At 35.6% G+C, this 24,916-nt stretch overlaps 1 protein-coding gene across 5 annotated transcripts in view; it reads left to right on the plus strand.

The window, feature by feature from the left end:
* Positions 1 to 24,916, plus strand: part of RTTN (rotatin) — a 162,618-nt gene that overhangs the window by 86,072 nt on the left and 51,630 nt on the right. For all 5 annotated transcript variants that reach the window (XM_058691835.1, XM_058691836.1, XM_058691837.1 and 2 more), the window contains 6 exons: positions 2,687 to 2,815; positions 3,283 to 3,393; positions 5,215 to 5,373; positions 6,884 to 6,955; positions 19,022 to 19,211; positions 20,666 to 20,757. In XM_058691835.1, the coding sequence (XP_058547818.1) occupies positions 2,687 to 2,815; positions 3,283 to 3,393; positions 5,215 to 5,373; positions 6,884 to 6,955; positions 19,022 to 19,211; positions 20,666 to 20,757 (753 nt within the window). The remainder of the gene's footprint in view (positions 1 to 2,686; positions 2,816 to 3,282; positions 3,394 to 5,214; positions 5,374 to 6,883; positions 6,956 to 19,021; positions 19,212 to 20,665; positions 20,758 to 24,916) is intronic.

Below are 24,916 nucleotides of genomic sequence, written 5' to 3' on the forward strand. Positions count from 1 at the left end.
ATTATCCTAACATAGTGATTGGCACATATTGTTGAAATAACAACTAATTTAATTTATACGTATCTTACATGTGGTTTTAAATTAGAATACAGTTTGAGTAATATTGAAATGTGATTTAAATGAATATATAAATTATGTGTGTTTAATTTTTGTGCTTTCATCATTAAATCATGCTTTAGGTGATGTTTGTATATTCAGCTGTAAACCATGCTTCAGATGATATTAACTAGAATTTATCTCAAAAGTATATCTTATTTTGTTAAAAAGATTTCAAAAGTCAGATCCTCTAATGCATTTAAAATATAATTCAATATACAAGTACCTAATTTATAGCATTGTGTGTAATGTGATTTGTATATACTCCATTTATAAACCTTTTGGAACTCATCTCCTCTATGAAGTGACTTACCTGTTTCCAATCAGGGATATATGTGAGGGTTGACTATAGCAGTGACTGAAGAAGTTAGGTGTTAACATTGTTTATATTTGGAAACTATCGGGAGTGCTTTTGTTTTTGAAACTGTGTAAGATTCAGATCACACGTTGTGTTTCAAATACCAGGAATTAAAAGGAGCTTTCTATGGTATTGGAGAACAAAAGGGTTTCTTAGTTCTAGGTGAGAAATCGAGGCAAATGTATTAGCTAAGGAGTAGATAAAAAAGTACAATCCCTGTTTTAGAATGTTCCACAGTTAAGAAAAACTTGGTTAGCAAATCTTGATTTGGTATAAACAGAGAAGTATACTTCATGCTTTACACGTCTTGGGAAGAAAATCTTTTTGTCTTCACATTAAGTGACAGGAAAATAATATGAAAAAATCTGTCACTTGTTAGACATTGTGGCAGAGTCCCATTAAATCTTACTTGGGACCTTTTGCATAGTTACATAATTAGTAAACATTTAGATTTATTTTCCTACTAAAGAATCAAGTAAGGCTTATGTGAATAGACATTGAAACAAAGTCATTGTTGGTCCAAATGATTTGCTTTATAGTTTCTCACTAAAGTGGACTCCTTTTCAGAAGGGAGCTGTATTTCTAGTATAGGTATTTTGTTTTGCATAGTGAAAATAGAATGGGAATATTTGCTTTTCGTGGTTGAGAAATGAGGCTTTTAAACTAAGCATGATACATTATGATAAGTGCATAAACTGTGATAATTACATTTTTAAAACCAGACAGATGGAGTATAATTCCACAGATATGACCAAAAGGTCAGATTGAAAGGAAATAATCCCTAAATTCTTGGCTTGTCACTTACCAACTGGGTATGAAACCATCATACTGTAGCTGTCTCCAGTGACTTAGCGGAAGACAAGAAGGGCTTGAATCATTCAAGTGTCTTATTCTTAAGATAGTCCCTTAAAGTTTTAAACTTTTAATTATGAAAACTTTCAAACATACACACATGAGTGTGTAGTAGAGCAAAGCCTGTCACCTATAATTTCAGCTCCTGGACAATCTTGGGTTATTTTTCAGACATCATATTGAATTATTTGGTTTATGAAAATTCTGATGTAACCTACAAATCCCATATTATCTGTGAATAAATTGCTTCTGTTAAATAAGCTATGCCTATCATGATTTATTATTTGTGCCATCTTTTTAAAAAAAAATTTTTTTTTAGTGTTTATTCATTTTTGGAAAGACAGAGACAGAGTGCGAGTGGGGGAGGGGCAGAGAGAGAGGGAGACACAGAATCCGAAGCAGGCTCCAGACCCTGAGCTGTCAGCACAGAGCCCAATGCGGGGCTCGAACTCACGGACTGTGAGATCATGACCTGAGCCAAAGTCAGATGCTTAACAACCGAGCCACCCAGGCACCTCAATTTGTGCCATCTTTTTGAAATAATCTGCTGCATGAACTGAAAAGTAGTCTCTATTTTAAGACAAAATGACTTACTTTAAAGGATTCTGTGATGGATAAAAGCATCCAGAGTCCTTGGGTGAATGAACTGAAATACTTGACGTTCTATTGGTCAGATAATAGGTAGTTTCGATTGTTTTGACTCAAAACAGATTTTTCCTTTATAGTATGTTGGCACTTAAATATAGTTAGCATTCCTTTTCTTACTAAAATTTTGTGAATTATAAGTGGTCTTTTGTCACTTTGAATATTTGTCTTAAATGTTTGTTTATTTTTTTTTAAGAGAGAGAGAGAGAGACAGAAAAAGTGTGCGTGCATAGTGGGGGAGGGGCAGAGAGAAGCAGAGGGAGACAGACTGCTTCAGACAGAGCAGGGCCTATTGTGGGGCTCAAACCTACAAATTGTGAGATAATGAATTGAGCTGAAATCAAGAGTCAGGCGCTTAACTGACTGAGCCACCCAGGTGCCCCCTAAGTGTATTTTTTAAATAAGATGTTGTAAACTCTTTTACTTAAAGGATACCGTATCATTTGAAAAATGCATGAGCATATTCTAAATTACAAAAGTCTTCTAGGAGGACACTACACATCTTTGTACAAGTTCCAAAGGGAGAAAATTTTAAAGTAAGAATATTTATTTTAATTGTAGTAACACAAAACCTAAAGTATGCCATCTTAACTATTTTTAAATGTATAAACTAAGAATGTTGTATATACTTTATGTGGTTAAGATTCAAATCAGACAAGTTAGTAGAGAGTTATGTATTTGTTTTTATATACCACTCAGAGCAAAGTCACCATAATATTGTTTGTGCTTTTTCAGGTCATTACTTCTTTTTACGTGGAGCGTGGAGGAAATGCGATGTCCTTTATGGGAAAAGGGGTCACCAAGAGCACAATTCTTTGCTTGCTTCACTTATCCCACGAGATGATGGCCCAAGCCCAGAGCTCGGTGAGAGCATCAGAAGCCGCCTGTCTTCTCAACAGTTGCTAGACAAGGAATGTGCTGTGTCTCACACGTTTCAAGCCTATATGAAAATATCTCATTTGGTTTTTCTTCTTAGGAGACAGAAATGACTTCTGACTGAGATGTTTCTTAGAAGTTGTGTATTACACAAATCTGAATTTTATTTGAAATACATTTTGATTGAAATCTGGCTCTAGAGAACTACATTTTGTCTAAATCATGGGGGGAGGTAGTTGTTTTGAAGACAAGTTGTTTTGTTTAACTTTTTAAGTAGAAACTGAGATTTTTGTTTGCCTTGTTTTGGTTAAATACTAAATTAAAGCCAAGTCTTAAGTACATTTTAGCTTTGTTTTGAGTAAAAAAATTTTTAAATGTAAAAGTTACTTTAAACATTTTCTGTTGTATTCCTAGAGCCTTACCTAATGTGTCTCTGTTCCTTTTGTTCGTTCTAGGAGTGGATGTCACTCTGGTTCTTGCCTCTGGGGAGTCACAGCGAAGACCAGACCCCTACTCAGCAAGGATTGGCTTGGTTGATTCCATTATGGGTTGATCGAGACCCAGAAGTCAGTGTGAAGGAAAATGGAGTCCATTATGTGTAGATTAAAAACAAGTGAAACATACAAATATATATGTATACGTATACGTATACGTATATGTATACGTATATATTTGTATATATGTATATATATATGTATATGTATATATTTGTGTTTTCCAAAATGAGATTATTTTAGTGAATGTACCTTCAGCTGTTTACTCTGTCCTAGTCAGTTTGGGCTGCCGTAACAAAATACCATAAATGAGGTGGCTCAGAAAACAAATTTATTTTCTTATGGTTCTGGAGGCTAGAAATCTGAGATTAGGTGTCAATAATGTTGGGTTCTGGTGAGGGCTCTCCTTTCTGGCTTACAGACAGCTGCCTTCTCACTGTGTGCTCATGTGACCTTCCTCCTCTTATGAGGCCACCAATCCTATCAGATTAGGACCCCACCTTTATGACCTCATTTAACTTTAAATTACATCCTAAAAGCTCTGTCATCAGGTTTAGGTATATTAGGGGTTAGGGCTTCAACATAGGAATTTAGAGGGGATACAGTTCAGTTAGTTCATAGCAAACCCTCTTCAATCACACTCATTAGAGTACAGATTAAAAATAGAAAAAAAAAAGGATTATAGAAACTTTCACTTTTAGAGAGAACAGTGAAAAATTATTGGAGAAGCCCAGCCATTTTCAAAGAATTTAGAAGGATAGCTGCCAAGTGATATTTGTGTGTCATTTAATAGAATAGTACGATTATGGCACAAAATTTTATGTTATTAACAAATTTTCCAGTTGTAGCCATTTGTCCACTTACCTCTTTTTTAAAACCACTTTATTAGGTATGATTGACATGGAAAATCTGTACGTATTTAATATGTACAAATTCATGAATTTGGAGATAAGTGTATACTTCTGAAATCATTAGCACAATTGTGCTGTAAACATATCCTTCACCTACAAAGTTACTTCTTGTCCTCTTATTTATTTTTGTGATTAGAACACTGACCATAAGATCTATCCTCCTAGCAAATTGTTAAGTATCTGATACAGTACTCTTGACTATGGGCACCGTCCATTAACTTCAAACAAGAAATGATTATATTCTGTTACGATAAAAACCTTGGTTTCTAGAAACATTATTTGGTCTGAACATACAGGTTCTATTCTTTATATACATCAGACTTGTTTGCTTGACCATGTGATGACCACATTGTTTTTTGCTATCCTGTAGCTTCCAGTGAAACTGTTTTAGAATAAGAATTCAGAAGTCAACCAAAATGCATAGCTCACACAGCAGTGGTACTGTGGCAAACATATTACAGTACATTAATCTTATTTGAAACATTTTTCTTTTACAGTAATTTTGGGGAAAATACTAAATGCTTTAGGGAAAGACACTTCAGTTATTTCTTTTTGCAAAGAAGTTTCAAAAAGGTTAAAGCCGTGTATTTGGAAGAAGCACTAATAGGGATGGAGAAGAAAATAATAGATAACCTCTTTAAAAATGAGGAATAAACAGGAATCATATTCATAAAAAATGTGTAAGCACTCTGTGCTCTCCTAGAAAGAGGCTTGTGAGCTATAATTTTTATTCTTATTTGTACCTGGTTTTGACTTTCTGTGACATTTGCTTTTGTTGAACTTTTCTATATTGCTTGTTTGATGGAATAGGATTTTTATTCATTCATAAATTTATAGGACACTGTTTTCTATAAGTGTCTTATAATTTAGGATCGTCAAGACAGTGTCATAAAAGCATGATATTTTAAGTACCAGAGAAATTAAGAGTTCATGTTAAGGAATTGGGTTCTTTGGTATGACGACTTTTCTTTAATCTGAACAGGTGAGGTTCACTTCACTGGGATTAGGATCGGCACTGACCACCCTTGAAACAGGTTGTGTGGCCTTGGCAAACAGCTGTCAGAACATTTCTGGTGGGCTCTGGGGGACTGTGGTGAACATTCTTCTGGACCAGTCGGAATGCAGTGTGGTGCGCAGGGAGGTATGCCTGTCCGCCTAGCACCTCGTCCCCATTCAGCCTTAGAAACTCACGGTCGTATGGTCTTTGTAAACCATACTCTCTTGGGAATGACTTATCAGTGGTATCCTCTATGTTGTGGACTGATTGCTGGCCATTATCTTTCATACCTGCAAATAAAACCTCAAATAAAATACTAGTAGAGAGTAAAAAAGATACGAATTCACAGTAAATACTGGAGTCCTTTATTTTGAGAAGACCAAAGTAGAATTTGGTATATTTTTATATGAATTCTTTTATATTATTATACATTAAAAGGTAGTTCATGGGAAAAAAGTTACTTTCATATTACCTCAGGGCATATGAATCTCTAATATTTATAGATAGAGCTTTACTTAAGATGAATGGCTGTCAGATAACTCTGTAGTAGTTATCATATATAAGAGGAAAAGTAAACCCTATTTTAATTTTTTCTAAATAATTTGTGGCTTCATTTTATTGCCACTTTTATTGAAATGATTGGTGCAATCTTTTCTAATGTTTATTTATTTTGAGAGAGAGAGAGCATGCACAAAGGGAGCTTGAGCAGGGGAGGGGCAGAGGGAGGGGGAAAGAGAATCCCAAGCAGGTTCTGAGCTGTTACCGGAGAGCCCAATATGGGGCTCAGTTTCATAAACCGTGAGATCATGACCTGAGCTGAAATCAAGAGTCGGGCGCTCAACCAGCTGAGCCACCCACGTGCCCCTCGATGCAAATATTTTTAAGAACAGTGATGCAAGAGTGATCTGAGGCTTGTGAAGAAAACAGCAGCTCCAGGGCCCGCCATTTGCCAGTTCCCAGTTCCAAAATCCAAATGCTGTAGTTTTCTTGTTGTTTTTAAGTAGTAATGCTTAATCTTGTAGCTTCCTCTTGATTCACCAACTTTAAAGATATCTATTGACTTCAAGTTAAGATGGTCGCAAATTTCACTCTCTTTGGATCCCCTCTGTTACCCCCGTTATTCACCCCTCATGCCACAATCTTTCACTGTATACATAATCAGTGTTCATATTAGTACCATTATTTAATTTGACCATCTTAAGGACCTAGAAGGTAAAGATGGGCATTTGTGGTTTGTGTTTCTAGTTGGGACTTTTTTTATTGAGAACAGCTTGTATGAGAGGGATAGTCGGTGGGGGGGAGGGGAGGGAAGGATGTGTGTGTGTGTTTGTGTGTGTGTGTGTGTGTGTGTAAGGAAATAATAGAAATGTGAAAGTGTATTTCTTAACTGCTACCAGAACAGTTTATATTTTATAGATCATTTTTTTGGAAAAATAAAATTCTGAAATAGGAAAAAATATATTTCCTGATGAAATAATTTCCTCCACTGTTAGGTCATCATATAACAAGAAACGGGCTTGGCAAATTCTCATAATGATGTCTCAGTATATGCAGTTGCCCAGTGATATGGTTTTTATTATTAAATTCGATATATTGGTTATTTCAGAGATGACAGCAAGATGGCAGTATTGACATTTTCTTTTTTTTATTTTAGGCTGCATTTATTCTTCAGAATCTCCTTGTAATTCCAATGCCTTCAATAATTTTAAAGGATTATACTTGGCAGGTGGGTAACTTTAAACAGTTATCAAGCTGGTAGATATTTGAGATTAATTGATGATTAAATTTCAGCATATATATACATATATACACATATATTGTCACTGACGAAACTTTATGGCAACAGGACCTCTTAAAAGAGAATTTGGAAGGGGTGCCTGGGTGGCCCAGTCAGTTGAGTATCTGACTCTTGATTTCGGCTCAGGTCATGATCTTATGGTTTGTGGGATCGAGCCCCATGTAGAGTGTGGAGCCTGCTTTGGATCCTCTCTCTCCCTGTCTCTCTGCTCCTCCCCTGCTCATGCTGTTTCTCTTTCTTTCTCAAAATAAATAAATGAACTTAAAAAAAAAATGTAGAATTTTTTTTTTGTGCTTGATCAGATTTACAAATCCTTTTCCATAATGTTAAAAATAATTTTGAGCAGAAATAATAGATAACATGTTTACTACGTACAGAAACATTAATAGCTGATATAGAGTTTATTATGCATTTTTCTAGGAGCTTAACATTATTTAACTTAATATTTAACTTGTGTAATTGAGTTGTGGGCCACTAGTATCCTCATTTTGTAGATTAAGAAGCTTTCACACAGAGAGTTTAAATAACTTGCCCTGAATCACACCTTTGCTTTGAGTCTAGCTGGTCTCATACCCACCCAGTTTACACCTCTGTAATTTAATAGTTATACACAAAATTATTTATACTTAAGTATGTGTTAATGTTAACATTTTTTTTTTTTTTTTAACCTTTTCTGGGTTAGTGCAGTTAAGGTCATAATTTGTCTTTCTTTGGTTCTTACTGGATTAATTTTTTGTTTCATGTTCTGAATGTTGAGTCTAGTCTAGCTTTTTTGCAGCCTGCTGCTTTTTAAATGATTTGGAGGATTGGGGCGCCTGGGTGGCGCAGTCGGTTAAGCGTCCGACTTCAGCCAGGTCACGATCTCGCGGTCCGTGAGTTCGAGCCCCGCGTCAGGCTCTGGGCTGATGGCTCGGAGCCTGGAGCCTGTTTCCGATTCTGTGTCTCCCTCTCTCTCTGCCCCTTCCCCGTTCATGCTCTGTCTCTCTCTGTCCCAAAAATAAAATAAAAAACGTTGAAAAAAAAAAAAAAAATTTAAAAAAAAAATAAATAAAATAAATGATTTGGAGGATAGAAAAACGGTGTCACTGGGGAGGTAAGATGTGCTGTTTCTCTGTGTGTTTGTTAATCACACTATTGTACCTCACTCTCCAGGATCCTAGACAAATCTTAGGTTTGTTTTGAAATTTTTGTTAGAACATATCTTTGGAGGAATTGCTGAATCCACTTGAGCCTGTGTGAAGACAGCTTTTCAGGCAGTGATGTGAAGCGTGGATCCAGGTGGTTGTTAAGGCCCACATCTCATTAAACTCTTGGAAGGTTCACTTTTCCACACTTGACACACCCAGCTTAACTCTGCCAGTTATGGAAGATCCCACGCCACTTTCCCACTTGTTCTTGTAATTTGTTTAACACTGCCTTCTCATCCTGGTTGCTTATTCACCATCTGCCTCATAATAAAACCATAGGAGACAAAACTGGAAAGAATACACAGGATTAATATTTATGTTACTGGTGTAGTAGTTTTGATGCTTGTTATCCAATAACTAGATTTTAAGAAGTGTTGTTCTTGGCTCAAATGCAAATCACCACTAGTCCCGTTGTTAAACGAGTGACACTTGTGTATTATAAGCTTGGTAATGTAATGCCATTGAATTTTTTATTATTGAAATAGCTATAATATAAAAGCTAGAGTAATACTACTTCTGGGTCCTATTGGAGCTCATGGGACATTTTATTATACTACCGAAGCATGTGTAGATGTTCACATTTTTCTCGTACAAGTTAAATAGGGCACAGTTCCTTTGTCTTGCTAGTGACCATGCTTACTGCATGGTTTTGTTATTCTGCATGTTTTTATCACAGAATTAATTTTCTACTACAAAGTTGAAAATAGTGCTTAGAATGAGCTTTTGGGCTCTTCTGCCAGAATCTGAAATTCTGAGAGCTGCTCCAATCTAAAATAGTATTTGATAATGAAACTTTTGCTAGTCTTTAGCAAAATTAGGAAAATAAGTCTAATTTTTTTTTTGTTTTTAATAAACTTAGATTTTCTTCCTGTTCTTGGTTATTATTTTTGGTTTCTAAGTGTCCTCATTTAGCATTATGATTGGTTGGTAGCCTCATAATTTGTCCCCCAACATTTTAAAAGTTTAGTGGTACTTTATTTATTAAAAAAAATTTTTTTAACGTTTATTTATTTTTGAGAGAGAGACAGAGTGTGAGTGGGGGAGGGACCGAGGCGGGGGGGGGGGGGGGGACATAGAATCTGAACCAGGCTCCAGGCTCTGAGCGGTCAGCACAGAGCCCGATGCAGATCTCGAACAGAGAGATCGTGACCTGAGCTGAAGTTGGATGTGTAACCAACAGAGCCACCCATGCTCTCCTAGCGGTACTTTAAATTCCACCGTGAAAACAGCTGTTCCAAGAAGGGAGAAAAATAGTTTTCAGACACTTCGATGGAATTTTATAATCTCCAAGAGGTTTGACCTTTGCCAGTTTATTACATCTGGAAAGAAAGTGCTACATATCTAGTATTCTGAAATTAAAACTGTCTTTGGTAGAATGATGAATAATGATCTTATTCCAAAAACTGTTTCATTTGCTTATCTTAATATGCATTTCACAGTATTTTGGGGATAGAGCAGGAAGTAGCACCAGTATCTAGAAGCTTTGTAAATACTGTATTTTGGTTGAGATAGATATTTGATTAATTATGTTTTACAAAGAGAATTACTTTTACTGCTTTGTACTTTGTTTTGATGCCTCAGGTCTGAGCTGATGTCCTCTGTACTGTTGTTCCACTGGGCATTCTACAGTGTTCTTTTTGTGATTTCTACCCATTTCCAAATTCTTTCCCTGCACCCCCAGAATAAATTCCCATTTCATGTCACTATCTGGGATTGTTGTACTTCAGAGTAGTGATGATTCGCATATATAAATTATGTAACTGGTTGGTTTTTCTTTTATTGTTTTGTACTAGAAAGCTTAGTGCCTTCCTATCAAATGTGGCTTATCTGGTACATACATTTTTTTTACTTTATTCTTGGTTATGTTATTTTCTTTTTTTATTTTTTTGCTTTTTAATTTTAATTTTTTTAAATTAAAAAAAAATTTTAATGTTTATTTATTTATGAGACAGAGTGTGAGCGGGGCAGGAGCAGAGAGAAAGGGAGACAGAATCCGGAGCAGGTTCCAGGCTCTGAGCAAGCTGTCAACACAGAGCCTGATGCGGGGCTCGAACTCACAAACCGCGAGATCGTGACCTGAGCTGAAGTTGGATGCTTAACCAACTGAGCCACCCAGGCGCCTACAGTTCTGTTATTTTCATACCTTTGTTTTTCTTTCTTTCAACCCTGCTATACTTTCACTATCATGTTATAATCTATCTTTCCCTGTAATAGGCTTTAAATCTTTTCTGGAACAAGGGGAAGCATAAGTCACTTAAAACATTTTAATTTTAAAAAATATTAAAAATACATTTAGTAACCTGTATAATCCAATTTATTTTATTTATTATTTTTTTATAATTTTTTTTTAACGTTTATTTGTTTTTGAGAGAGAGAGAGAGAGAGAGAGAGAGAGAGTCAGTCTGACCGGGGGAGGGGCAGAGAGAGAGGGAAACAGAATCTGAAGCAGGCTCCAGGCTCTTGAGCTGTCAGCACGGAAGTTGACATGTGGCTCAAACTTAGTGAGCCATGAGATCATGACCAGAGCTGAAGTCGGATGCTTAACATACTCAGCCACCCAGGCACCTCGGTATAATACATTTTAATCTTTTAATCAGAAAGGCACTAGCATTTAATACCTATGTCAATAATTTAGGTTCTTTTTCATATATTTCCTTTACTGCCATGCCTAATTTCTTGCCTTATTTCTATGTAGAATGTATGTGACCTTATTTTTCATGTATTTTTAAAATGTTTCTCTCAGCCCCTGCCATAGACATGATAGCTCTTTGTCAGCCTTTGCTAGTGCATGATGATATTGCCAAGTAAAGTTAAAAATCAGGTCTTAAGTTTTGTAGCCTGACTCCCCACTTACTTTTTTGCGTGGGTGTAGAAATGTAGTGGATGTGGGCGGTCACTGGGAATAGGGGAGATAAAGAGCCTGAGTCTTTCTGCTGCTTCCCTCAGCACCTCCGTTAGGGCCTGAAACCCGGGCTCCTGCTGCAGTGAGAACCCAGGTTCTGGTATGTCAGTCCTGCTGTATCACAGATCTTTTCTATTCAAGGCACTGTTTTTGAGAGTGATGCTTATAAGTATTTGTCTTTCCTTCTTCAAGGCTACAGCCTTCTCGGGCAGAGGAAACACAAATCACTGTGCACGAGGCCCTAAACTGTCATGCTCCCTGTTCTCCGATGTCTTGTAAACTCTGCAGTCTGACTTGGTGTTAGTACTCTTCTTGCTTGTGGAAAATTGTGTTTCTGGGTTTAGTTTGAGGACCATTGTCACAAATCCATATCCCTGCAACACTAACAACCTGAATGGAACTTTGGAGTTGCTTATAACAAATTTATTGGTTAGATAGGGATTATCTATGAAGTTTGTTTGCTTTCATTTCTGTAAACATTTGTTGAGTACCTAAATTTTGGAGATTCACAGGTGATCAGATTTAATTCTCTGGGGCTTATGGCATGTGGGAGAAGACAAACACATATCCGGGGAACATTGCTAGAATATTTTATGTAGGATCATGGTAGCATATGCATAAATTTTGTAATATTAAAGTTGTTCTTTCCACTTGAAAATGGTATGACACATTTTAATGTAAAGGTAATTTCATACACTTACATACAGTGAGTTGTCGGTTTGTGGTGCAAGTACACTTGTTTGTGATTTGGTTCCTTTCCATGTTAGGGATAGGACTTTGAGCTGTCCACATATGTTTTAGTTTTTTAACTTTATTTGGAAACAAAAATAACCTTATATGAAAGTTGCAGAAACGGTGCCTTGTACCCAGATTCCCCGTATGTTCTAATTATACCAGATTTGCCTTAATTCTACCTGCTGGTATTTTTTTTCTGAACTGTTAAGAGGTGCAGGCATAATGCTTCTTTTTCTCCTAAACACTTAAGTGTGAATTTCCTAAACATGAAAACATCCTCTTATAAAATCATAATAATTATCAAAATTAGGTAATTATTCAAATTTTTCCAGTTGTCCCACTGTTGTCCTTTACAACACCCCAGTCAGGATCTAGGACCTGGTTTGGGAATCGTGTTGCATATAGTTGTCATGTCTACTTAGTTTCTTTTAGCTAAAATCGTTCCTATATCTTTAACATTTAAGACCTTAGCATTTTTGAAGAGTTTAGGCTATTTAATTTTTATAATATTCTTTAATTCGGTTTATCTGTCCTCAGGATTAGATTCAGGTTATACATTTTTTGACAGAAAAGCCACAGAAGTGACGTGTTCTTGTTAGTGCGTTGTCTCAGGAGACAAGATAAACTCTTTGCCCCATTACTGGTGATACTGACTTTGCTTGTTTGGTCAAGGTAGAGTCTACTTGTTTCCTTCATGTGGAGTTACATTGTTTTTTTTTTTTAATGTTTTTTGAAGGGAGATATGCTGAGATTGTGTCAATACCTATTTCTCATCAGCTTTTCTTCTACTAGTTTTAACTTGATTTGTGATTCTTGTCTAGAGCAATTATATAGAATGGTTGCCAAATGATGACTTTCTAATTATGTCATTCTTTCTTTTTGTCTGATTCTGTCATTTATTATATTTTAATGTAAGAAAGAGCTTTCTTTTCTGCCCCGTTTATTTATTTATTTACACCAGTATGGACTCAAAGATTCTTAGATTGTTTTATGAGTTATAATCTGTTTCTGTGGTTATTTATTTAGATAGTCAAATTGTCAGATTTGACTAGGAGGAGACCCTTCATGAAGAATCTTTTGTCCTTTTAATGTGTTTTCATCAGTCTTTGAGCACTTCCTTCCTTTCTGGTATAGCAAGATGTTCCAGAATTTCCCGGCCCCAGCCTGGAATCAGACATTTGATCAGAGAGCCCTGACTTCTTTTAATGGAGAATGGTATTTAGAAATGAGATCAGGGTCACGTCTGTTCTCTGTTCCTGGGCAGGAGGAAGGAGTTGTTACTTCCATGTGCTTACAGGGAACGTAGCAGGAAACGGTCTGCGCATGTGTTTGTGTGTGTGTTCTGGAGAGATAGTCGACTCATTAATAGTTACAGTTTTTATCATTTTCATATTTGATGTGTTAATTATCAGTGCGTATTTTTCATCTCTTAATGTGTTCATCAGGAATCATCATAAAGTATTGATTTTGCAAAACAACAAATACTTGATGTCGGAGAAGCAGTATCATTTTATTTATATTCATATTTTATCTGTAGTTAAGGATTTTGTGTGTAATTATGGTCATTTTTTCCAATTTCTGAATTGCATTATAGCAGTTTTCTTTAATTGTTACATATCAAAATGATTTGTCATCTTGAAAATATTCTCTATTCTTTTTTTTTTTTTTTCCTTAAAGATTTTATTTTAAGTAATCTCTATACCCAGTTTGGGGCTTGAACCCACAACTCCCATATTAATAAGAGTTGCATGCTCCACAGACTGAGCCAGCCAGGTGTCCCTGTTCTCTGCTCTTCTTAAATGTAATTTTCAGTTTGCTTCTAGTTCCTTTTGAATCCTAGCTAAATGGGTATACTAGTAGTGTGACACTAGGACTAAAATACTTGTTTTTAAATTAATATTCTAGCTTATTGCATCCTTGAGAACAATGTTTTCAAACTAATTGGAATGTTCTATGACATAATTAATTTGCTTTTCTCTTTGCAAACTGATTTATAATGGCACCTGGTGATTTGAAGAGTTTTCTTTTTTTGCATACTGTCCTTCTCAGCTGTTCCTGGCAGTTTTGCAGATGATCTGGCAGCCCCAGCACTCACCTGAGGGCAAGTCTGGTAAGGATATAGACCTCCTGAGACAGAGCAGTTAGACCATGCTGATTTCCCCACTATGCCAGAAGCCAGCCCCATCAATTACTGATGGATCTGTGGAGCAGAGCCTTGTGTGTGCAGGAAAAGCTTCATTGTTCTGGCCCTTGTACCATTAGTCATCTGCGGAAAGCCTGAGTCAGACCATCTTTTGTGCATATGCTGGGCTTGGCTTTAGTACCCTGAGTACAGCTCTGTTGCTAACATGCCATTGCCACTAGGAAGCTTTGGCATGTGGAGAAAGGGTTTTCAGGCTTAATGAGTAGTTAAAATAAATCAAATTTAAAAAATAATGGTGTAATATGTATGTATTCGAGATCATTTGGTCTTCTTTGAGGACTTAAAAATATTTTGAATGAATTGTTTGAAGTTTTAGAAAAAAAAAATTTAAAGTTATAAATACATACAGTTAAAGCACCTAATAGCGCTTGTAATGAACTTTACTGCCTCTTTTCATTCACAGAGACAGCTTTACCTCCTACTGATTTTAATACCTTCATATCTCTAAATAGTAGTTTGCAATAATGTTTGTTCCTTTACTGTGTTGATACACAGGATTTAGCTCATTTAAACAGTGTCCCGCCAATTTAGTTTATTACTGTTCTTAGTTTCTCCACTGCCGTTTCTGGTCTTGTGACCTATGGATCATGTCTCTCTCCCTCCATTTAGAAGGCGAGGAAGTTGTGGGTAAGATGTTCCGTAAGCTGATCTTTGTCAGCTTTAGTTCTGCTTTGACTCTGCGAATCTTGATTATGTTTACATTCTCTTCTGCAGCCTTCATTTATCTAGGAGTTGACTCTAACAATTGTAAACTAGTAATTTACTACAGAGCCATTTACTGGGCTGCCATGACTCCTCTGATGCTCAGAGGAAACATTTTCTGATATTCATATATATGTATATATATAGGTTTGAGTGTGTGTATAATTTAAAAAAGTGATTGGGTGATTTTTTTCCCCCCCTTGGAGTTTTTATCTTTAATTTTTTTTTTTTTTTTTTTTGGAATTGTGAATCTAAATCATATTTCATGTTTTTCTAAACTCTTGATCATCCTTTCTCTTCAGTTAGGATCATTTTTCCTAGAAATCATCTTCAAAATAATTATACTCCTACCTAAAAACAAGTGCATGAGCAATAAACTTAATGAGTTCTTGCATATTTGAAAATGCACTTAAATTGCGCTTGATAGTTTGGGTAGTTACCATATATTAGGTTGAAATCATTCCTCGTCAGAATTTTGCTTCACTGTCTTCTAACTTCCCCTCTGCTGATGAGAAGTTGGATCCCCATGTGGCTCTTTTACCTCTTTACGGCCAAGTTTTCCTTTTATCATCTCCTCTTTATCTTTGATGTCCTAGAAGTTTATGGTCATATATCTTTTTCATTGCTCTTGCTGTAGTGCTCATTAAACTCCTTAATTTGAAGATATAGATGTTCTATATCTTTTGGTTCTGACATATTTTGTCATGTTTATTTCTTTTAAAAATGACTTTTCTATTTTCTTTGTTCTATCTTTCCACATGTCGTATGAGTCCCATATTAGGTCTCTTTATATCTCTTATATTTTTATCTCTTAGTCTTTATTTTCTAGGACATTAATTTTTTCATTCAAATCAGAATTAATTTAACTTCTACAATCTTGGTAGGTTGAAAATTTTTCAGTGATTTATAGGCAAAGAAAAAAATCAGGTTCTAAAACCTTGTTAAGTAGATGGAATTTTAAATTATGTCTCTTATTATGACTTGTTATCATTACTTTCTAAATATTTTTTTAATATATTTGTAAGGCCTAGAGAAAAAGCACATTAAATTTTTTTTTTAATGTTTTATTTATTTTTAAGACAGAGAGAGACAGAGCATGAGTGGGGGTGGGGCAGAGAGAGAGGGAGACACAGAATCTGAAGCAGGCTCCAGGCTCTGAGCTGTCAGCACAGAGCCCGACGCGGGGCTCGAACTCACGAACTGTGAGATCATGACCTGAGCCGAAGTAGGTCGCTCAACCGACTGAGCCACCCAGAGGCCCCAAGAAAAAGCACATTTTAAAAATAAAGATCTTCCTTGGGTTGCAATGGGGTTATGTCCTGATAAACATTGTTCAATTAAAAACATTGGAAGCTGAAAATGCATTTAATAAACATCACACCTTAGCCTAGTCTACCTTAAATGTGCTCAGAACAATTACATTAGCCTGCAGTTGGGCAAAAAATCATCTAACTCAAAGCCTGTTTGATATCAGGTGTTGAATATCTCATGTAATTTATTGAATAGTGTCCTGAGAGTGAAAAATAGAACGGTCGTGTGGGTACAGGATGGTCGTATCAGTCACTTAACCCTTGTGACTGCTGGCTGACCAGGAGCGGCAGCTTCCTGTTGCTACCCAGTCATGAGAGTATCGCGGTGCATATCGCTAGGCCAGGAAGAGCTCAGACTTCAAAGTTTGAAGTATGGTTTATATTGAGCACTCATCGCTTTGGCACCCTTGTGAAGTAGAACAATCATAGGTTGAACCATTGTAAATTGGAGACGATCTGTGCACTAATTGAAGGATAGATGTCATGCTCACGATTCTTTATCACTATGATAATTATACATATTTATACAATAACTACTACAGTTCTATATCACTTACGTATGATTTCTCACTTTGAAAATACTTGTAACTGAAGAAAAGGTGGATTTTAGGAAGACAGCAGGTTTGTAACACCCTTCCTTCTAGCAGATGGTATAACCATCAGCCTCCACAGAAAAAAGAATCAGCAGACTTAGTAGGAGCTCTTGAAGGGCTTGTTTTTGAGATTTATATAGTTTATATTCCTTCACCTATTTTTGTTAAACCTTTATGAATTTTGGACTGTGGTATAACTTATCCAGGAAGCAATTATATAGGTATGATTTTTCCAAAAGTGGAAATTTTATATAATCTGTGTAATAAAATTTAAAAATTGTTCTGGGCATCATTATGAATTATACTTAGAAAAATAGTATTTGTCCTACTTTGTTTAATAATTTCATTTTATTGATTTATTAAGGTTTGTTAAGTAGTTACAGCAAAGCTAGTAAACTTGGCTGAATTATAGTTCTCATCTTGGTTGTTAATTCCTTCTCTGAATTATTATAATGAGGGCTTTAATTTGTGATGTTAATCAACTATTGCGAATCTCTTCTGTATTTGACATGTGTTGTACATTTAAGAATGTTATAAGTTGTGGGCACCTGGGTGGCTCAGTCGGTTAGGTGCCCGACTCTTGATTTCAGCTCATGTCATGATCTCATAATGTGTGAGATCAAGCCCTGTGTTGGGCTCTGCCGTGGTAGCACAGAACCTGCTTGAGATCCTCTGTCTCTCCCTCTCTCTGCTCCTCCCCTGCTTGTGTGCGCATGGGCAATGTCTCTCTGTCTCTCTCTCAAATAAATAAACTTTAAAAATGGTATAAGTTGCTTAAAAGAGAAAGTTTGAAGCTGTGGATGTTAGGATTGGCTTTGTGGTTTGGGATGAATTATTTCATCCTAGCTAATTAAATAAGATAATGCATGAAAAGGCCATATTGCCTGAAATGTATTCCATGGCTAATAAACAGCCACATGACCCTGTTCTTGCACTTTTCTGTTTTACCTGCTTCTTCTAGACCTCAAAATTTCAAGTTACACAGGGACCACCATGTGCTAGATGCTCATTAAATAATCTTCTTTCTTTTCTTTTTGTTTTGTTTTTTTGAGAGAGCCTGAGCAGAGTGGGGGCAGAGGGAGAGGGGGAAGGAGAATTTTAAGCAGGTTCCACTCTCAGCGTGGAGCCTAATGCAGGGCTAGATCTCACAACGATGAGATCATGACCTGAGCCAAGAGTTGAACGTTTAATGGACTGAGCCACCCGGGCTCTCCTAAGTAGTCTTATTTCTTATTAAACATGTAAATTGCTCTATTGATAAAGAATAAGCTCACGGTATTAGGTAGGTTTATTAGAATACAACAGTAACAAATTCATGACTATAAAAGGTATTAATAATGAAGAGGTTTGATTATAATGATAATATCCTGAAAAAGAAAGGTTAATGGAAATGATCTTATTGGTGTAATTATACCTTTAACTTGTGAATTATTTGATCTTCCTGGATAGTTTTAACATCCATTTTTCCTTGGTGATGAGGAGGCATGAGAAAAGGGACCCAAACACAAATTTCACAGTTAATGATAAACTGAATATGTTTTGACCATACCTTTCCTGGTGGCACTTAGATTTCTGTTTTCTGTCTTTTATTTTTCTTTCTCTTACGGTCTGTTTTTAAAATCATAACTTTATTATCATTTTCCAAAACGGGAAATATTTATGAGCTAGTGATAGGATTATTTGCACACTTGAAGTGAATCCTGACTGCTTGATTTTTGCCATTGGATATTCCAGGAAAAGTAGTGAGTGGTAGAGCAAAAAATTATTTGGAAAAAAGTGCAGAGAGATTAAAATTGTATAATGGCCCATTCTTCTCAGCCTACTCCTGATGGAAAGTGTGTGTGTGTACCTGTGTGTTTCCCTTGGTGTGGTAAATTCAATGAGAAGTAACATGGCAAGCAAGTTTTATCATGGGTAGCGATGAGTCTTTTTCATTTTTATCTGGCACATCGATAGGTGCAAAAAATAATTTGGAACATAATTATTGGACACATTATTTCAGATATTCGCACAATTATTTTATACTGTGTAGGTTGAAAAATACTGTTTTTATTGTATTTGTGGCTCAAGTATGTAATTACTTGATTAAAACTACCATTTCAGAGAAATGTTTTAAACTAAATGTTTATCTCTCAGGAGGTGGAATAGATCAGCCTTCTGCCTTGAAAGGATTTTTGGGCAGCAAAAACTTAAGAGTACTATGTAATAATTAGCCCTAGGTCATGCTGTTTTGAGTGCAGAAGGACAGAGGCAAGCGTAAGGACCCATATGATTCGTTGAGGAGAATGTGGGGTGTGTAGCAGGTCTTTCTGAAGAAATTATGTTATAAATCAGTGTCTCCTTTTCTCTCCCTTTCCTACAGGGCCCCTGTGTCCACGATGAGGATTCTGGCATATCGCTTGTAGGAAAACCTGCCCTTCAGGCTCTTTTATATCACTGTCATTTTTATGAACATTTGAATCAGATGGTAAAACATTGTTACCTGGGACGGTATACTTTTGATTTGAAATTTTCTGCTCTTGGTGGAACTTCAGAAGGCAGTGATTTAAATGGTAAGTACATTATATTTTTATTTTTACAAAAGCTAACTTTTTAAAAACTGTTGAAAATCTATGTGTTTGATATTTGAAAAATAATACTGAAAATATTTAAAAAACAATGAAAAGTACACGTTGACCTCTGGTCCCACTGTGCAGAGATTACATTTGTTAATGTTAGGGTGTATTTTCTTCCAGTCTTCTCTCTCTCTAGCTTTTGTTTATTTTACATGATTGTGTTCATATCTTATGTACATTTCTGTGTTTCCTCCTTTCACTAGACATTGCCTAAGCATTTTCCTATGTTATAAATTCTTCATGGAAACCATTTTTGGTATCTTATTATTAATGTTTTATAAGTTACTTCATGCCCTTCAGTTAAGTTTTATGGTTTTTTTTTCTCTGTTAGATGTTTTAAACTTTTTGGAAGGTGGTTCTTCCTAGGCAATCAAGTATGAGACCTTTTCATACTAAATTTTCTTACATGTTTTGCTAATACATCAAAAAGCTATTTGTTTTTGGTTTGGTACTCATTTATCAAAATATCTTATTGAAACCTTTTTATTTCTATTTTTAGATTCTTTTGGATTTCCTAAGATCTTAGCACATATAAATAATTTTGTCTCATAATAGTAAATAATTTAATGATTTTTAAAAATAAGTTGTATTTATTTTAAAATGAATTTTTAACAGTAATTGTTAAAAATCTTGACATAATTTCACATTTTCAGACAAGGTGCAAGAATAGTACAAGCATTCCCAAATGTTAACATTTTACTATATTTGTTCCCCTACGCCAAGCGTATGTATATGTGTATATGTACATAAATAAAATTCATTTATTTATATACTTATATACATGCATACATATATATTTTCTGAACCATTTAAGAGTGAATTTCAGAAATAGTTCCTTTACCCCCAAATACTTAAGTCTGAATTTCTAGTTGGCTTTTCTGCTCAGTTCAGGAATTAAGAGGAAAATGATATTTAATGAAGTTTTTGAACATTTTAAATACATATCCCTATTAGGAAAGTGATACATTTTATTGTTTGTATTTCCCTGGATCACTGTTCCTCAAAGCTTAGTCCTGGAACCATTGTCATTGAGGTCTTTTTGAGCTTGTTACAAATGCAGAATTAGGGCTCCCACCCCAAATTGCGGGAATGGAATCTCTGGCAATAGAAAATTGCTTTAATAGTAGCTCTTTATGATCCTTAGGCAGATTAAAGTTTGGGAGCTGTTGCTCTTGCTAAATTGTATTAGATTCAGCTAAGCAAAGTCCACTAATGGTCATTAAAATTTTTGTGAAACAAGTTTTTTATATAAATTAATTAAGCATAATAAAAATTAGGCAAACTTTTTTTCTTGGTTCTTGATTGGCTTCCTGCAACAAGTATTCTTTCTGTTAATTGCTCCAGTAAGGAGGAGAGATGTATTCATGTTGACAGTTTTCTTGTTGTCACAGGTTTAGATGATTCATTCAAGTTTTGGAGGGCTCCATCTAGGTTGTCCAGTCAAGATCAAGATCCAAGTTCTCTCTCCACCGTGGAAACAATGGTACTTTGAAAGAATGCATTAGTGCTTCAAACTATTTTTTTTAATGTTTATTTATTTTTAAAGAGAGAGAGTGAGTGGGGGGAGAGGGTCAGCGAGAGAGGGTGAGGGAGAGGGAGAGAATCCCAAGCAGGCTCCACGCCGTCAGTACAGAGCCCAGTGTGGGGCTCAGTCCCACGAACCGTGAGATCATGGCCTGAGCTGAAATCAAGAGTCAGACGCTCAACTGACTGAGCCACTCAGGCCCCACAAGAATGCATTAGTGCTTCATTTTGAACCTCTGGAAGTTTGAATTTATATAGTGGATGGACAGGATAAGACTGTATTCAGAATATAAGGTCATGATTAAAATAGCTGTGATTTATTTGAACTGCTGTCTGTGCAGAGTTAGGGACTGATGTACTCATATAGCTGCACTGAATGTCCTTTTAGATGAATTTACAACCTTTTTTTGTACCTTATTTAGAAGAACCGGAAGCATGAAAGTTTAAAAGTGTTTATCGGTAATAATATAATAGATCCTATATGATCATAAAACTTGATTACTCTGCAGTTTTGCTTAAGGACAAAGCAATTTGGAGAAAGTGGACCCATTCAAATGATTCCAGTTTGGTACTGGAGATTTTATTTTATTTTTTTATTATTATCTTTAAATGTTTATTTTGAGGCGAGGGTCACATGTGTGTGCGAGTGGGACAGGGGCAGAGAGAGGGAGAGAGAGAATCCCAAACAGGTTCTGTGCTGTCAGTGCAGAGCCTGATGCAGGGCTTGATCTCATGAACTGCAAGATCAGGACTTGAGCCCAAATCGAGAGTTGGATACTTAACCGACTAAGCCACCCAGGCACCCTGGTACTGGAGATTTTAAACACATTTCTAAATACTTGCATCAGGTAGAAGCTTGTTTTGATTATCTGCAATACCTGAAATTTGTGCCTGACTGCCTTCTTTCTTCTTTTCATTCATAAGTTACTTTGTTCTAAAAAGTTTGAGACACACTAAGTATTCCTAAATATGACTGAGACTAGGTTTCACTTGTTTTACAAGCGTACAAAATCATTTACTGTCAAGTGGAAAACATTACACGAAATCATAAAGTGTTTTTGGAACAATTACTGCATCATAAACCCTAATAAGAAGACAGGACCTTGGCTTCCCTGCTTGCAGGAGCAAAAGTAATATGAGAATAATAAATAATTACCAGGCAGTAATAAAGTTCATCTCATAATTAAGATCCACCTCCTATGGTTTCCCAACACTGGTACTTTTTGTGACAGTTTTAGGAGTCATCCTTTTCCCTGGACCCAGAAGAGTTTGTGGTTAGTGCTGAGCTGAAGCTTTATTTGGAAAAATGGAGTAATCACCCCAGGTCCACTAGATGTCATGCTTTCCTTTCCATGCTAGAAATAGTATGTCTTCGTCTCCACAAGAGAAATAATATAATTAAATGCAAAAAGGAGCTGTATTAATTAGTTATTTAGTTCCCAGAACGGCAGCATTAGTATGTGCTTAAAAGTGACTCCTTGGTTCCTGTGTTTATTAAAAGGGCTATCTGAAATTTGTACATTGTTCAGTTCTTTGCTTATAGTAGGTATTCAGTAAATAGTAATTGCTCTCATTAATTTTGAGTCATCCTAGCTGTTTTGTAGATACCAAGTTGTATTTATCCTATGCAAGAGGATTTAAGTACTTTTGCATTTTTCTATTTTATGAGATAATAATAATGTATAATAGTAAATAAAATATATAATAATAAAAATATATTTGTATAATATATACTAGAAACTTTAATCATAACAAATCTTATAGATCGGGAAACTAGATTTTCTGAGAAAATTTTGGAAATACATTTATTGTAATCATTATTAAAATAGAAGCACTTCTGTTAACATAAAAGTCTTTAACTTGCTTGTGTTCAGACATTACGTATTCTTTTAGAAAAAAATACCAATGAACTTTTTTTTTTTTTTAAGGAATTCTCATTATAGTTCTATGTAAGATTTATTTTGTATAGTTTCTTAAAAGACAGTTATCTGTTGGAATTTTTACAGTCAACTCTTTTTTTCTTCTTTTGGATTCCAAGTAGAAGAGCTTTGGTGTTGGTGACTTTTACTCACCAAATTGGCTTTTACTCACAGAAATAGTCTCATTACCCCAATTCTGCTAATTGTCATCTTTTTCTTGCCATGCCAGAGATATTGTATGTCTTTCTTCCAACAGGAAAAAAAATCTGAAGAGTTTATTCATTTTTCCAGTATTACTTTAAACCTGAGCTGTCATACCCAGACCAACTAATACTTTCTTAAGTATAAGAATATGGTGAGGTATATCAGTTCAGTGGATTTAAATCTTGCCAATAAGTGTATCTCGTTATTCATATCATTATTCTGTGTATTTCCCAGATACAGCAAGAGATGCAGTTTGTTTATTGGTCAGTGTTTTCATTTTGTCTTTCCAAGGAAAGCACTGTCTTTTGCTTTGTGTGCTGTTGCTGGGTCATTATCCGTTCTGTGCAGTTAATGCCACGTTAGAGACCTTGATAACCATTTTAAAGTATTGAAGGTCATTCTTACTATTGCTATTTTACAAAAGGAAAGATTAAAGCGTACAGTGAATAAGTGTCTTGTTCAAGGCTCCAGTGCTGGTAACTGATAGGGAACTATTTGAGTCCAGCAGTGTGTTTGGCTCTAGAGTTCAGTTGTTGGCCGTGATGTTACACTCCTTCAGGACAAAGCCATGTGCTAGGTGCCATGATAGATGTTGTAGTCAGGGTGCAGTGAGGTTACACTAGAGGGAATGATGAAATATAAAGTGATACTGTATAAGAAGTGGCAATTGAAATGGGCTTTAAAGGATTAATCTTGTTTAGATGTATGCGCACATTTGCGGGGAGCTGAAAAGATACTCAGATACGTCTTAAGATTCGGTACCCAGTTACAGGGGTTGAAAGTGTAGTTGCGAACATGAAGCATACTGAGAAGACTGCGTGCACATATGTCGTACTGAAAGCATTAGACATTCAGAAGAGGCATGGTTTGTTTGGAGTGTGGAGCAAAGACCAAAGTTTAATTACCAGGTAGGGGTTAGCTAAGAGAGCTGAAACCTGTGTTCGGATTTGAAGAGGTAAGGTATCACAGCTGTAGAGATACAGTTATAGAGCTATTTCAGCTGAGTCAAATGCATGAAACATTACAGTCGACATTAGAGAAACATGTATTGGCATTTGTGTGATGTAGTTTCAGGTTTTTTTATAGAATGAAGAGTAGACCAAGGACAGTTAAAGCAGGGATATATCCAAGAGGCTTTTAGGAAGAAAAATAGTTTTGATGTAGGAATAGTAATAGAGTGTGGGCATATGGTAACCCCAGGAAAAACCTGGGGAGACTGTAGTTTGCATGATGGTAGAGAGAAAGAGAATGATATACTTTGTTTAAATAAATTTCAACCACCTGTGGGTCTAAGAACCCGTATATTTTAGTTAGAAAGAAAATATAAGTGAGATTCTAGTTCCTCAGGTATTAGTAATACAGGCCACTGGGCTGTAGAATAATGAAAATGAACACTTTTTTTTGGTATAAAAATTTAGTATTGATTCTTTAAACAAAACTTAGGTATTGGTTGTTAAAAAGCAAATCCCCCCACATTAGTTTTTCCTACTATGATTATTTTGTATGTGACATTAGCATGAATACAATAGCTGGTGAAAATAGAATATTCCATTATGTGTGCCTCGTGTGTACTAGTTTATAAATAATTATTCTTTTAAACATTATTAGAAAGAGCAAATAGTGTTTATTTTATATGTTTTTCTGTATTTTGTATTCACTATCATACGTCTGAAGTTATCCAAACTAAGTTACTATAGAGGTATAGCCATTAATGTCAAGTGAAAGTGTTTAAAGAAATTGGCAAAAACATTTTGAGATAGATTTCAGCAATTTTATTAACCAGGTAACTGTAACTGAGGTAAGTAAAATAGGTTTGGGTCTTATTTTATATTTGTGCTAAAATATATTTTCTTAATTTTGGTAGAACTGATTATTTTATATAATAAGGTTTGATGTAAGTAGAGAGTCAACTTTTGGCCTTTAGAGCTCAGAATCAACACCCTCTAGTGTGCTGTTTGCTGAAGTGCTACAAATGGTGTTAAACCATTTGAGAGC

This window comes from Neofelis nebulosa, chromosome 11 (genome assembly GCF_028018385.1).
Source record: "Neofelis nebulosa isolate mNeoNeb1 chromosome 11, mNeoNeb1.pri, whole genome shotgun sequence".
In the NCBI taxonomy this organism is placed as follows: Eukaryota; Metazoa; Chordata; class Mammalia; order Carnivora; family Felidae; genus Neofelis; species Neofelis nebulosa.